Source organism: Phalacrocorax carbo, chromosome 3 (genome assembly GCF_963921805.1).
Source record: "Phalacrocorax carbo chromosome 3, bPhaCar2.1, whole genome shotgun sequence".
Lineage (NCBI taxonomy): Eukaryota > Metazoa > Chordata > Aves > Suliformes > Phalacrocoracidae > Phalacrocorax > Phalacrocorax carbo.
The window spans coordinates 1,404,319-1,418,680 of record NC_087515.1 but is presented as its reverse complement, the minus strand read 5'-3'; the positions used below and the strand labels follow the sequence as shown (position 1 = coordinate 1,418,680).

General features: G+C 41.3%; 1 protein-coding gene across 1 annotated transcript in view; it reads left to right on the top strand.

Moving 5' to 3' along the window:
* ZC3H6 (zinc finger CCCH-type containing 6) overlaps window positions 1-14,313 on the top strand; it is a 28,767-nt gene extending 14,454 nt beyond the window's left edge. The window contains exons 4-12 of the mRNA XM_064445535.1: window positions 526-781; window positions 2,681-2,802; window positions 5,222-5,338; window positions 6,842-6,955; window positions 7,518-7,625; window positions 8,414-8,667; window positions 9,295-9,815; window positions 10,073-10,312; window positions 11,888-14,313. Of these exons, the coding sequence (XP_064301605.1) occupies window positions 526-781; window positions 2,681-2,802; window positions 5,222-5,338; window positions 6,842-6,955; window positions 7,518-7,625; window positions 8,414-8,667; window positions 9,295-9,815; window positions 10,073-10,312; window positions 11,888-13,389 (3,234 nt within the window). The 3' untranslated portion in view covers window positions 13,390-14,313. The remainder of the gene's footprint in view (window positions 1-525; window positions 782-2,680; window positions 2,803-5,221; window positions 5,339-6,841; window positions 6,956-7,517; window positions 7,626-8,413; window positions 8,668-9,294; window positions 9,816-10,072; window positions 10,313-11,887) is intronic.
* Window positions 14,314-14,362: the final 49 nt, after the last annotated feature.

Sequence of the window (14,362 nt, the reverse complement as noted above, 5' to 3'; positions counted from 1 at the left end):
GAGACTTTCCTTTTAGCCTGAAAGCATTCCAGCAACCTCTAAGCCAGCTGAATTTATTAACTGAAGATCCTGTCTGCAGAAACAGGAGAAGGGACAGTGCTGGCTTAGGAGTGGCGATAAGCAATATTTCACCCTGACTGACAGAGACAGGATGGGTTGTTTCATCTGTGTCCAAGACTGTCAGGATCATGAATGGAAAAAATTAATCATAGTTTGTCTAAGTAGTGCTTAGAACCCTTAGAATGGCATACGTTAAAATGCTTTGTCAACCCCACTGAAAAGTCTTCTGGAGTATGGGTGCTGATGCTGTTCTTTTGTCCTCTTTCCTATTCTGACGCATTAAGAATCAAAAGTACTGATTTTTACTAAATAACTGATTGTCACTGTTTGTTATTAACACTTGTTTGTGCAAATCTGGTAGACAGCATGACAATAAAGCGGTGAAAACACTTCTGTAGAGCAGTTTGGAGGGGTGTTTTTTGCAATATTGAGTTGCTTCTGAACAATGCAATCCCTTTCATACAGCATGGACACGTATCAGGAAATTACATGAGTTCACAGAAAATGCAACATAAAAAAAATGTAAAAAGTAAGGACTATGACGACTATAGTCATTACAGTGATGAAAACTTTGGTAATTATAACGAGGAAGAAAAGGATGAAGATTTTGCTGATCAGCTTAAACAATACAGGCAAGCTAAAGAGACTTCCAGTACTGATTTAGGACCTCCGTTCCCAAAAGAACCAGTGAAAAAACAGGGGATGAAAGGGATCCAGAAAGGTAAGATAATTTGAATCGTTAACTATAGTAACGGGTGGTGGCAGCAGTTGTATCGTGCATCATTTTAGGATGTTTGTCCTGAGAGCTGAAGGAAGGAAGCTGCCAGTGGTGGCTTTGCTATGAGCCTGCAGTCTCCCATCAGTAAGTGATCAGGCTGTTCGTCGAGAAGGAATAATGTCACATGGTCCCACCAATGCATATATTGAAGAAAAAAATAAAGTGTTGGGTAATGTGTACGTAGTAAATAAAGAAATAAAACCCTATTAAAAAGCCAAGATCTTTGTTGTGTGACTGCTTGAGTAAGAAATCACAGGGCTGTAAAGTGACTTTCTGGTGGTAGTTTATGAAAATCTGAAATGGGACTTGATTGGGGGGAGGAATGTAAATATGTCAATTCCAAAATCTAATTTAGGGCCCTGCCCCTCCTCCCGAAAATTTAGGTACTTAGAAATTTTGATAGGTGCCTGAATACTGTTATTACTCTGCCCCACAAGTATGCTAGTATCCTTTCTTTTTTGTTTTCACAACTTCTCTTGCATTCAAAGCTAGGCCGATACAAATGCTGGTGAAGAAGTATTCCTGTTAAGCGACGTATTCCTGAGAGAGTCCTGCTGCCCTTATTTCATGCCTTACTTATATAAGCCTAGTTATGCAAGCCTTCTTGCTTGCACCTTTCATTTGGTGTCTCACCATCTCCTTGCCAGTGTGATGCAGTTCAGGAGCCAGCTTGCATCTCTGGCCTCTGTGCTATGAAGGGACTTCTGACTCCCCAGTTGTCTTGCAGTACTGCATATTCTACCACTGTGGGGTGTGGAAGGTTAGGCGGTGGAGGCGGTGCGTACCATTGACAGAGATAGCCTGATCTGCAGTCTCAAAATGCTTAACTTGTTCTCATCCCTTTTTCTGTGAGATAAAGTTCTCATTTCAGAAACTGTTGATTCGGTTTGCAAGATTTTCTCCCTTTAATCGTGGCTTAAAGCTTGTTTCTCAGGCAAAATAGGAGCAGGTTTTTGTATGACAGTATGAATACCTGACTAGTTCTTGGGAAGATACTGTGTGTTACACAAAGGTAGCAAGCTGTCTTTCATTTACTACAGTGAAAATTTATTGTATTCTGTTTTGGTTCACAATAAAATAAATTGGCAGAAGATTGGCAGAATCTTTTTAGCTGAGACAAAAATGGCTTTTCATATGCTGCTTGGCAATACTGCTTCAAAATCTGTCGGCAAGTCACCTGAGATGAAGTCAAGGTGTTGTCGCTGGAATGAGCCTTGGTGGCATGGGGTGGCTGCCACCTGAAGCAGGCATGGACTTTCCAACTGGTTTTCCTTGGTTTTAAATTGGTGAGAAAGCAGATACTTTGTCTCGGTTTTAGTTGAGATCATGACTCCTGGCATGCTGCTGCTGGATAATTACTGGATAATTAAACATTCTTATATTCAAAGGTGTTCTGTCATATTTCTTAGGTTGTGATCTCAGGTTTCTCGCATGTTGTGACAGTGAAACGTAGACGCACGCGTGGGTGCCTGTTGTACTCGTCAGTTCTGTGTTCAGAAAGCGACCAAAAGGCACAGAATATTTCAAGTATTTGGGCTGGTTGGAAATAACATGCCTGCACTTCTAATTGTGAGACGCCGCTTTGAACAAGATTAATTTTATATTCAGTTTGTCAGTCTGCTATTGATTTGAAGAGCTTTTCAAAGAGCAGGCAGTTGCACAGAATTACAATTGGCTGGTGTAGTTGTACTTGCCAACTTGTGATTCGAGATAGTATTTAGGAATTCAGGCTGCAGAAAGGTAGGTATTTAGTTTGTTAGATTTGCCTGTATTCGATGTCACTAGATAACCATTTTTCTTTACTTTCTGAGGTCGTTTAAAGAGGTCATTGCTGTTTTTCAGGTATTTCTCCGAGAGGTAACAATTATAATGTTGGTCGGGGACGTGGAATGCAAAAGAAATTGAAGCGTAAAGACCGTGGAAGGGGAAGAGGGGGCAATAAAGGATCTGATGGCTTTCATGAGGTACGTGGAATTAAAACTAAACTCCTAATGTAGTTGTTTCAAATGACCGGATGCTTTGCTTTAACAGAAGAGTATTAAAAAATATATATCTTTAAGCTTTGTTCTCTTATCTAGAAAATTACTAGAATTTTCCAACACTTGATGTACAAAGTATAATTAATAACTTAAGCTAATACGTAATTTTCTTGTTTTTCTTGGAAATATGAAAAACTAGTAGAAAGTGGTTTATGAGCTTTGGAGTTTGCATGAATTTCAGTGTTAACTGTATCTGAAATAAGATGTTTTGCTACTACCAACCAGTTCACGTCAGATTTTTCAGCAAAGCAAAGGGACGGCTTCTTCCAGTTTCTGAATCGTGAAGAATTCTGCTCCTCTTTCCATAGCTGTGACTGTGGAAATGGAAATACACGTGACCTTGGTTTTCATTTAGTAATTCTTTGCACAGGCATTAGAGGAAATGGAGTGTTCAGTATTTGCACAATTTTTGTCAGTTTCTCACTCCAATCTTCATTTAAATGAAAAACAATACAAAATGGATGATTAATGGATCAAATGCATCCATGGCTGAAAAACATTATTTAAGCCAAATCATATTTAAGTCTGTATACTGCAACTAAAATGTCTGTGGTTCTCCTCCCTCCTGCACTCAAGAATGTGCACGGCTGGCTTCTCACGAACGTGGCAATGTGTAATTCAGCCATGTTAATTTTTCCCTGTGTTCTCCAGCTGGCCTAACTCTCTGGGGCTCCTGGGTGGTCCTGATCAGATTTTCCTTTCCCTGCCCTGCATGTGGTAGGGAAAAGGGCCGCCGTTTGATCTCTTAGGATGATGCCTCATTTATAGGACTCCTCCTTCCTGTTGCTGTAGAGAGTGCCCTGTCCAGCGCCGTCTCCCCAGCCGTGGGGAAGGGTGGAGGCGAGGAGGCAGCTGCGGGCAGGCCCCAGCAGGGCCGGGAGGCAGAAAACAAAAAGCTGGGCTCCTGGCTACAGCAAAATAATGAATTCTGCGACGCAGCTGCTGAGCTGGGCCGTGTGGTGGGGTAATCGCCAAGGCTTCCGAGCCGCATGGCGACGTCCCTGGGATTCTCGGGGACATGGTGGGGGCGTCTGAACCTTCCCCGGGCCGTTGTTTCAAGTGCTTTGCGGTGTGGGACGGTTGCTGGTTTGCAATGCTCCCGGAGAGACTTGGAGCATCTTGTGTACGTGATATTTGTGTTAACCTTGAAGAGGATCAGGTATTTGATTCAGAGCTGCTTTGTCTGGAGCAGCTGAGATTTCTTTGGATTTAATGTGTTCAGAGTAGAAAATGGGTCTTGACTGATCCAGGAGTGGCATTCCTAGCTCGAAGATTTCTGCTTCTCAGCATCAACAAAATCCGCAAATCATTGTTAGTGTTAATGTTTTGTGACATTGCTCAATCTGCCAAGCAAAATGAGACCAGACGCTTGATGTGCTGATGCTCGTGTGTGCTCATGATGCAGTGTGATGACTGTGGAGAACCACATCCATTCTGTTTCAGAAGTTCCCACTCAGCAGTCAGATCCCTGCTCATTTTTGTGAACGCTGGAAGCGTCTGTTCCCCTCTGTTGTCAGATCAGTAGGCAACCACCTAGCACTGTGAAGATGATGTTTGTTTCTACCCTCTGTTGCAGCATCATGGACAGCAGCTCAATAAATGCTGTCTACGTCCGTGACTTCACTGGTTCTGCCAGGCCCCCTCAACACCTCTCCCAGACTCTCTAGTCAGATCGGAGTTTACTGCGCTTTCTTTAGTTTCTCTGAAGTGCAGATGGCACGTGGGAATCAAATCATAAGAGGGAGCAATTATTTGCCTCACCAGGCACATAATAATTCTTCTGTGTTAGGTCATAATTGAATTCTGCTTCCTCTCTGCTTTGCGTCATGGTATAAGCGAACAGGTTGTTTTCTTCTAGCAGGAGAAAAAAGGGAGAAAAAAGAAGATAGAGAATCTGGAGGGACCAATCGCATGAGAAGCACGTAGAGGGGAAGGATTGGCAAAGTGCAGCCTCGTGGCTATGATTGTGGTCTGGAAGCCTGGGTGATTACTCAGCTCCTGGCCATCTGCGGAGGTGCCCTTAATCAGGGGGCGGTTGGCACTGGCTTAGTGGGTGCCCAGGAGTCAGCCCCGCTTTCCAGCATCGTCAGATGAAGCATGAGATACCTGTCTGTTCCCTAAAGTTCTTTGTGTCTGTTACATGGTTTATAAAAGACTCTGTATTAAAGCAGCTAAGAAAAAGTGTGTGTATTTACCTTTGAGCTGTGAGTATAATAATTTTAAGAACTTAAATCATGATGTAGTTGATCACATTTTGGGGTAACAAGGGCACCAGGTATGCTCTAACATTTTTGCAACTGCGCTTAGTAAGTAAGGCTCAGTAGGATGTTCATTTTTCTTACAGGACGGCAAACCAGTGAAGAAATGGGTTAATATGAGTCAGGAGTTCATAAATCAGCATACAGTGGAACACAAAGGCAAACAGATTTGTAAATATTTCCTTGAAGGAAGATGCATTAAGGTAATTACGCACTGTGTCTGTCGGTTGTCGCCTTGGTGTGAGGAAGGGGAGAAGGTGCTCTGTTCTTTTGTGCTTCAGCTGATGCAAAGGAGACTTGTATGTTGAAACTCTGGTTTGATTTCTGCTGTTCTGTGTGTTTATAGATAAATGCCAACAGAAGTACTTGTGGAGATATATCCTCTTCTGTTACACATTTTGAATTACAACAAATTCTATTTAAAAAAAAATTGTGTTTGCTTATTAGTTATATACAGGAAAAATATCTGTGATAGTATCATAATCTTACACCGACAGTGTATCGTATGGAAATATACAGATCTTACGAGTATGGAATCTGTAAATGGACAATGATTTCTGAATGTATTAGATTTTCTCTATTATGTGCTACCGCTTATTTCAAAACATTGGAGGAATTGCTTAATTATGCTAAATTATTTCTCTCTCTAAAGTAAAAAGCGGGGTTGTAGTAATAGTTCCCCTTCCAAAGAATCATCTTCCTTCAGCCAGCAAGTGGAAGGCAGCAGAAAGAAGAGAATGCTATTCAGAGCAGTCAGCTGTCAAGCAAAAGCCCTAGCAAGACAGTCTCTTATTACATTAAAAAAATTGTTATTGCTTCATTTTGAAGCTTACGCTGCTGTGGAGTTGAATCCTCTGATGTGAGACTAGTTCAGTCAGTTATAAACACACTTAAGAGAAACTGCATGCTTCTCCAATAAGTGAGTGCGCCATTTATATTTGGTTCTTCTGTGTATTTAGACATAGAATATTTTCTGTTTCTTTTTCAAATGGCTAAAGTAAAGTTGAAAATTAGTATGCTTTTTTCCCAAACGGGGGGATTGAAAACAATGCATTTGCTGCTGCCTTTACGTATTTTCATATGCCATGCTCAGTAAGATGAGTATTTGCTGCCACCTTCAGTTTTAAAACAAGTGGCTGAAAGAGCACGTAGTGTATTTTTCATGAAAATAAACACAAAAAATATGCAAAAAACCCCTCTCCCACCAGGTAATCCTAATGTGTAACATGGTGTAGTTGATACAAACTTGGTATTTCCTACATGGAAGAGTCTTAATACTTTGTTTCTTGGACTACTTTAAGTTCTCCCCTGCACCCTTAAAACAGAACCAGGTTTCCTGATAATTGTTTATAATTATGCATAATTGTTTATATGGAAAAGAATTTCAGTAAAGGAGTTGTTTAAATGCCTTTTCAGTGGAAATTGCTAGGTGGAGGCAGAGAAGCGAACTGGTACTGTAAGGCCAGCTTGTTTTCTCTGACCACTGCATATATTCCTGACTGAATCCCGACTCAGGAATTGTTTCTCTATGTCCAGCCCCCCCACCCCCCTTCAAGTTTTTAGGGACATGCTTATAATGCAATTCTGTGTTAGTAGAGATAAAAAAGTTTAAATTCAGCTAAGGAGGATGTTTTTCTTTAAATATGAAATGGAATTTCTCAGCATTTTAGATTGATAATGGTTTTTCTTTGTTTGTTTGTTTCTAGGGAGAGCAGTGTAAATTTGATCATGATGCAGAGATTGAAAAGAAGAAGGAAATCTGCAAATTTTACATACAGGGTTACTGCACCAAAGGAGAAAACTGCATTTATTTGCACAATATCCTTTAAGAAAAAATACTTGAATTAAACTGAAATTTTATATTTACTCTTTTTTAAGGGTAGCTGTTTCTTTTCTTAAAAGACTATACTAAAGACTATGGAGATTTACTACAAGGAGATTATTTTTCTGCTCAGATAATTAGGAAGAAAAAATATGTATACAATTACTGATTTTTTTTGGTTTTAAGGATTTTTAATGTTTTAAAAGATAAAACCCCTTGAAGTTAGGTGCACTTGCCCACATACTTTTAAAAACCTGACCTGTTTTTGTTTGTTGTAAAGGACTTGTATTTTATTCTGGAATTGAGACCTTCATCTTTTTAATAGCGATTTTAGAATTAAGTCAAAAATAATGTTAAGGCCACAGCAATGTAATTATTAGTAGAATGTTAAATGGAGCTAGGAAGTAAGTTTGTTATTAGCTTTCAAAATTCTTAACATATTGCTTTGGAAAGATTTAAGTACTGGTGAACGATAGTTGACAGCTGAATTTCATGAACTTGCCAAAAAGTGCAAACTAGAAATCAGCCTTTGTTAGGAAACCTTAATACATTGATTACATGAATTCCCTTGCAAGTTCTACCATACAGGAGCAAAATGCTATCAAGGAGATAAGTGCAAATTTTCTCATGCTCCCCTGACTGCAGAAACAAAAGAGCTGTTGGATAAGGTGAGCAATACTTAGTCTGTAAACACAATGTTCGTCGCTCGAAAGAATGGGGGGGGTTGCTTAGACTTTTCTGTGGGATTCTCGTGGAGTGTGATGCTAAACAGTAATGATGTTGAGCTTCCCTGGTGCTCTTCAGCACAGTAAGTCTGTGACCAGGTTCAATACTAGGGATTCCCTTTGCTATCAGTTACTCAGTTATGTTTTTAGCCATATCAGACTTGTTTATTTTCGTAACTCAAGTTTCTGCCCATGAACTTTCTTTTGTGTACCTTTGGAAATCTTCATGTACTCTGTAACAAGGAGCGTGACTTTTATGTTGTCTACCTTGAGTGGCCCAGAGGTTAGATGTCGTCTGACTTCTTTCTGCACTCAGGGTGGAGAAAGGAATGAGGTGCCTCCTCAGAATGATTCATGCAGTCTTGACCTTTGTGTTAAGTAGGTTATTCGTGTCTCTCTCCAGTTACTATATAACAGGCCTTAAAAGAAAGCTGGCCTGAATTTAACACAAGAAACATTGAGTCCTAGAATATTCAGTTTCTGCCACTCAAAATTATTGTTTGAAGGAAATGGACTCCTGAAATTGTCCTTTCCTGACCACAGAAATAGTTTTCTTCCTGGCTGTGAGTCGGTGTCCTGTGGAACAAGTAATAATAGATTTACAATTCCTCTGAGTTCGATGTCAATACGTAGTAGTGTTGTAGCAGGTAATTAGATGGAAAGTGCAAGACTAAACTGGGTTGCATGTGTTGCACAATTAAGGAAGCGTTTGCAAATTGCTTTGTTTCTAGGTTTTGAATACTGAGGAGGAACCACAAAACGAAGATGAGAAGGAACTGGAGGAGCTCAGAAAGCGTGGCATAGTTCCCCTACCTAAGCCACCACCAGGTGTTGGACTCCTGCCAACCCCACCAGAGCAATACCCGTTTTCTGAGTCTGATATAGAAAATTATCAAGATCCTTCAGGAGAATATAAGAAAATCCCATCTCTCTTTGAAATAGTTGTGAAGCCCACTGTGGATTTAGCACACAAAATTGGAAAAAAGTAGGTTTCAGAATTTTGTGTAGAGCTCTCCTTAAAACATGGCTGCATGAATATTTAGACAGTTCTTTTCATTTCTGGCAGAAGTACATACTTCTGAGTACATGGCTAAGGCAATGATCTGTCAAATATTGGCTATCATAATTATTTACTTACTTAATGCTTCCCATAGAAGAGAACTTACTGAGCCTTGACCTTCCAGAAAGTTGCTCCGTTGGCTCTTGTTTTTGGCTCTGTGCCTGCCTTGCCTATCTCCATTTACAGGTTCAGCAAAGTTTATTCTCTTCTGAACTCTTCTTATAGTTAGTTTTTTCTTGACCGAAGCCAATCGACACTCCTGCTGGCGACTGTTGGCCTCGGGATGTTTAAAACTCTCAGTCGCAGCAGATGTCCAGTTCTGCATGTGCTAATGCAGAAAAAATGTTATATTTCCAGACAAGCTCTGCCATGTGTAACGTGTATAGATACTCTCTTTGAACATTATTTTGCTTCTTTCAGATTTTTATCCAACTTATGATCAAACAAGTATGAATGGACATCTGTAAGAGTGAGGAGGGGGAGGAGATAGCCCATAGGCTGTTGATCTTCATAGGTGCAAAATTTGATTCACTAATTTTCTCTTGCCTGCAGGCCACCAACCTTCTATAATAGCGCATCACCGCCAAGACCACCGTTTCAGGGAAATGACCCACATTCTCAGCATATGTATAATCCAGGTTCAAGTCCAGGGCCGGGACCCGGCATGTCACAAGGACATAATGGGCCACCGATGCACCCAGGTTCTCCTGGACATCATCCATGCGCAGGGCCTCAAGGCCCAGGGATGCCACAGAGTCCTCCTATGCAGGGTGTTCCGCCAGGCTTTCTCGGGCCACAGAACCAGACTGGTATGCCTATGCAAGGACAGCAAGGTGGTCCACCTCTCACGCCACCGGGTCTCGGTGGATCTTACAATGCCCCAGGAGTTCAAGGACATATGGTGAATATGCCGAGAGAGAATCATTGTCCTCCGGGGCCACAATACCAGCAGATTCCTGGTGAACGGCAGCAGAATATGAATTACGAGCCTATTCAGAACCCAGCTGATTTCTATGACAATTACTATTCTCATCAAGCCGTACATAACTTCCAGCCAGCTAATAACTCTGGTGGTAAGGACATTTAAAAATTGTTCCTTGGTATGGTGCTTTGCAGTTGTGCGATATTAAAACATTCACGGCTCCAAAGCTGAGCAGCTGAAAGAATCTTGGCTAGAAAGCCAAACCTCCTGGGTTGTCTTCAGTGTATACGCTTTTCCAGTCGTGTAATATAAGTCACGCCAGTTTTGCTTGATTGTGTTTTATGTTTTATCTCCTCTGCTGTAAAAGCTTCTGTAGGTTAGCTGCTAACTGTTTTTTTTGTACGGCAGATGGAACGTGGCACGGAGAATTTACAGATCACCAGGCTCACCTCATGGCTCAAGAGTCACATCAAGGTGGAGGCGAGTCAGACTGCATGAGTAGCCATATGGGCCATAAACCAGCCATTAATGTGCCGGATTTTCTTCCAGCAATGCAGAAGGCCCTTTATGTAAGACTTAGTCAAAAGCATCAAAGAGATGGAGACTCTGTCAGCAGCCAGGGTCAGAGGGCAATGAGCAAAGACGAAGGTAAGGATAATTTTGTTAGAGTTCTAAACGTAATTATTGACCATGTATTAGCCTGGAACAAACCTGTTGACTTGGATTTTCATCGCGTTACCATTCACAATTATTGTTAATGTGCAAGTACCAACACAATATTTTCAGCTGAATATACTTGCTTTCCTTCCCAGCTTGTTCCAGGATTTTAGTATGCGCTTAGTTGCTGCATCCCAATTCCAAGTGGAAAGATCTGTGGATAATTTTTGGATATAGTTTGTGCTTTTAAGAGGTTCTGTTGTTGATAACTTCTTAAAATCCCTGATTGAAAGAGGAAGGTTGTTATTTCCATCTGCCAGTACTGCGAGTGCAACTTAGATTCTGTTTATTCAGTTGCGCCTCTTGATCTTTTCTGCATATTCTGTTTGTCTAGAGGAGTATTTTTTCCTCTGTGATATCTGAAATTTTCAGTGTTTAATCTGAGTGTCTCTTCTGTAACCTGGACAACAGAGCACAGTGAGCCTGCAGATCCGATATGACCACACAGAGTACGTTTGTCCCTTGGCCCGCTCCCTGCTGCACCCTTTTCTGAGGCTGCTAGGTTATGTGACCAGAAATGTGCCTTCTGTCTGACCCAAAGGCAGTTGCTGTATCAAATGATTTCGAGGATATTGCCAATGAGCGATATCTGGAAGTGCAGCCCTTCAGGCTACCTACAAAACCAGAGCGACCTAGAGGAATCTACTCTGAACTGGAGACTCCTCACCGGTGCTTTAGGGCGACTGGCCCTTCTGTCTAGAGAGCTTTTGCAAAGCAGTATAACGGAAATATGTTCCTATTAGCTGCTTCCAGCGACACGTCGCTCCCTGTTGTTGATACAAGAAGCGTTGAGGAAACGTGTGTTATTGTGTGTTAGATCATGGTCATGGTGGTGGGTTTTGCCTTCGTTTCTCATTTTATTGAGCCAGAATAGACCAGTAGTCTGCAGTGAGTAGGCAAGTTTAGGATGTGGACCTGAGTGCACAGCTGTGTTGATAAGGCTTTCCAGGAAATCGCAGAAGGTAGTTGAGAATTTATCCTTTAAAATGAAATATTCTTATTTCTTCCCTTCCTGAATCTCAACCTCTCCCCAAAACCTTGAGATCTGGATTGTAATAAGGCAGCACATTCCCCATTTGTAATTTATCTCTTTTTAAGACTACTGCAAGGTGCCATTTTACTTTTCTGCCACCCACAACGAAGGTCCTTTTCATCAAGATTCAGATTTTAAATGTTTTTTTTTTTTACTAGTACTCATAGAAATAATTGTTTGAAAACAGGTTAATTCCCAGATTAATATTGACAGAGAGAGATGTAGACAGAATGCAGCAGACTTTGGGATTATCTCAAGCACCTACAGTTTTTCTGTTGTATCAGTTCTTCATTGAAATTAATTTTTGCAATTTTAGATTAAGGTGGTTGTAACACAGGGAGGGATGATTTAATATCGGGTCTTTTCAGTTTGCTTTTACTGAGAAGCTACCCTTTATATGACTAAATGTGTTGTATTCCCTGGTGATCATTTGCTTGAATAATCTTCTCTTTCTTTCTTTTTTTTTTTTTAAGATGACAATGTTAACTGGTATTCCAGTAGTGAAGAAGAAGAGGGGAGCAGTGTTAAATCAATACTAAAAACCTTGAAGAAACAAAGTGAAAATTTTAGGAATAGGCAGCAACATTCCACAGAGCAGCACATGCTTGGTATTCCTACAGATCCAAGGCTGGCAAAAGAAAAAGGCACAGGGCCTCAGGCTGCTGACCCAAGACTTCGGGCCTCTCCAAGGTCCAACCCCAGAAAGCCTGCAGACTCCGCGTCCTTGGACCCACGGCTTGTGCGAGATCCCAGGATGCACAAGGTCAGCGAGGGTGGCCATGCCAGCTCGTCCCTTGGGGGAGCAAAGCTAGATTTACACCATGCGCACGCCGGGGTTAAGGTCAAGCAAAAAGGGATGGATGATGATGAAGAGGACTCAGAAAGAGAACTGAGAGAACGAGCTTTTCTGATACCGTTGGAACCTTTGCCCGGTGTAACACTAAGGGATCCCCGATCTCAGCTCAGGCAGTTCAGCCACATTAAAATGGATGTTACCCTCATGAAACCAAACTTTGCGAAGCATATTGTATGGGCACCCGAAGACTTGCTCCCGATACCTTTGCCTAAGCCTGACCCCGTCTCTTCAATCAATTTACCTCTTCCTCCACTCATTGCTGACCAGAGACTTAATAAACTGCGGAATTTGAAAAACGATCCCCATCCAAATGCCATGCCAGCTGACCCGCGACTAGCGGCAAAGGCAAAAAACAATCTCACGGGCAGGAGTGGCTATTTGGATCCGTCTGCAGATTCGCATGCCAGTAGCTCAAGCAAATTAGGAGATCCTCGCTTACAAAAAAATGTCGATCCCAGACTCCACAGACTGTCGAGTGCAGATACGCATCATGGAGTCGCAAAGGATTCACACCCTCCAAAGTTTGACCCCCGCCTCGCCAGATCCGCTGCCAGCTCATCGCAGCCCTCGGAAGCTGTGACTGCTAAACCTGACCCAGATGCTCTGCCTCCGTACGCGCCCAAATTATCATCGAGCGGCGTTAGGCTGGGAACTCCGGGCTCGATACTGAGCGGTATTAGTTTGTATGATCCAAGGGATCACAGCTCATCATTGGACACGGCTCCGGCTAGTTCAGGAGAGAACGGAGAAAACCAGAAAAAAAGTATTTTGAAAAATTCTGGTAAAAACGACCCCGGTCTCTCAGAAGATACGTCGCTGCAGAAGGCTGCCTCGAACGTGGAAAAAAACACAGAAGGATCAGCGGAAGCTACTTCAGATAAAGCAAACAGCACCAGTAAATCTCAGGCTAAACACTCCAGCGCTGCACCAGCGGTGCACAATCTTCCTATCCAAGCGTTATCAGGATTAATCAGACCGCAGTACAGCGACCCGAGGCAGGTTAGACAGCCCGGACAGGTAACTCAAACGCAGGATAGCGACCCGAATGGGGAATCGGATGATAAGTCGTTAAAAGATGTTTTCAAGACTTTCGATCCAACCGCTTCACCGTTTTGTTAGCAATTGATTTTAAGTCTTTTTACTGTTGTGAATATTGCAATTTTCTGCTGTTTTGTAACTGGTTTACCTCTTTGCTTTATTTATTTTTAAATTATGATTATCAACACTTTTCAGCTGCTAATCTCAGAACCACATGCAGTTATACAGTATGCTCTAGTGTTTGCAAAGCTGTGGTATTTTCTATATAATACTTTTCCAATTTCAGGGAGACTAATAATTGACGTGTAGAAAAAACCCCATGTATCGTGTTAGAGCTGATAAAAGCACTTTCATTGTAAATAAGTCATTAAGGAAGTCCGAAGACCTGTATATGTGTGAGCTGTCTCTTTCATAAACGACATTTAGATATGATTGCCACATTTGTATGATTGTATAGATACAAGCAATATTATGTACATTACTGTGAGAGACGCTGTTTGACAAGGATTGTCCGACGCATCAAGCCAAACCTACTAACTGATTTAAAAACCTACGTAAATGATTTAAAAGGAAAACGTCGATCCTCCTTTTCAGATCGGTTGATGTAAGACATTGACAGTTTTTATTCATGCAGTCAATATTCTTAGTGTAAAAGAGACCTATATCGCATATTGAGGATTAAAAATGTCATATCTTTTAAAAGTATTTTATTCTATGCTGTATATAGAAGAAATTGTGAAGTACATAACTAGAAGAAAGTTACTGTTAAAAGTGGAGAATACCTAAGTTGTCTAATACAGAAAAGGTTTTTATTTAATTTTTTCACGCATACACAATTCTGATTAGTGCTATAAGTTACATTGTGGTGTTCATGTATTTCAATGTATTTTTGTATTCAGCTGCTTAATTTGTATTGCTTTTTTTGTATTGATGTAACTGCAGTACTTGTATTCATGGTGTCTTTATGACATTTTTAACAAAAAAATTAAAAAGGGTACAGTTAAAGTCTGGTAATGACTGTGATGTTGACACGTTGGCAGCTATCTCAGCGCTG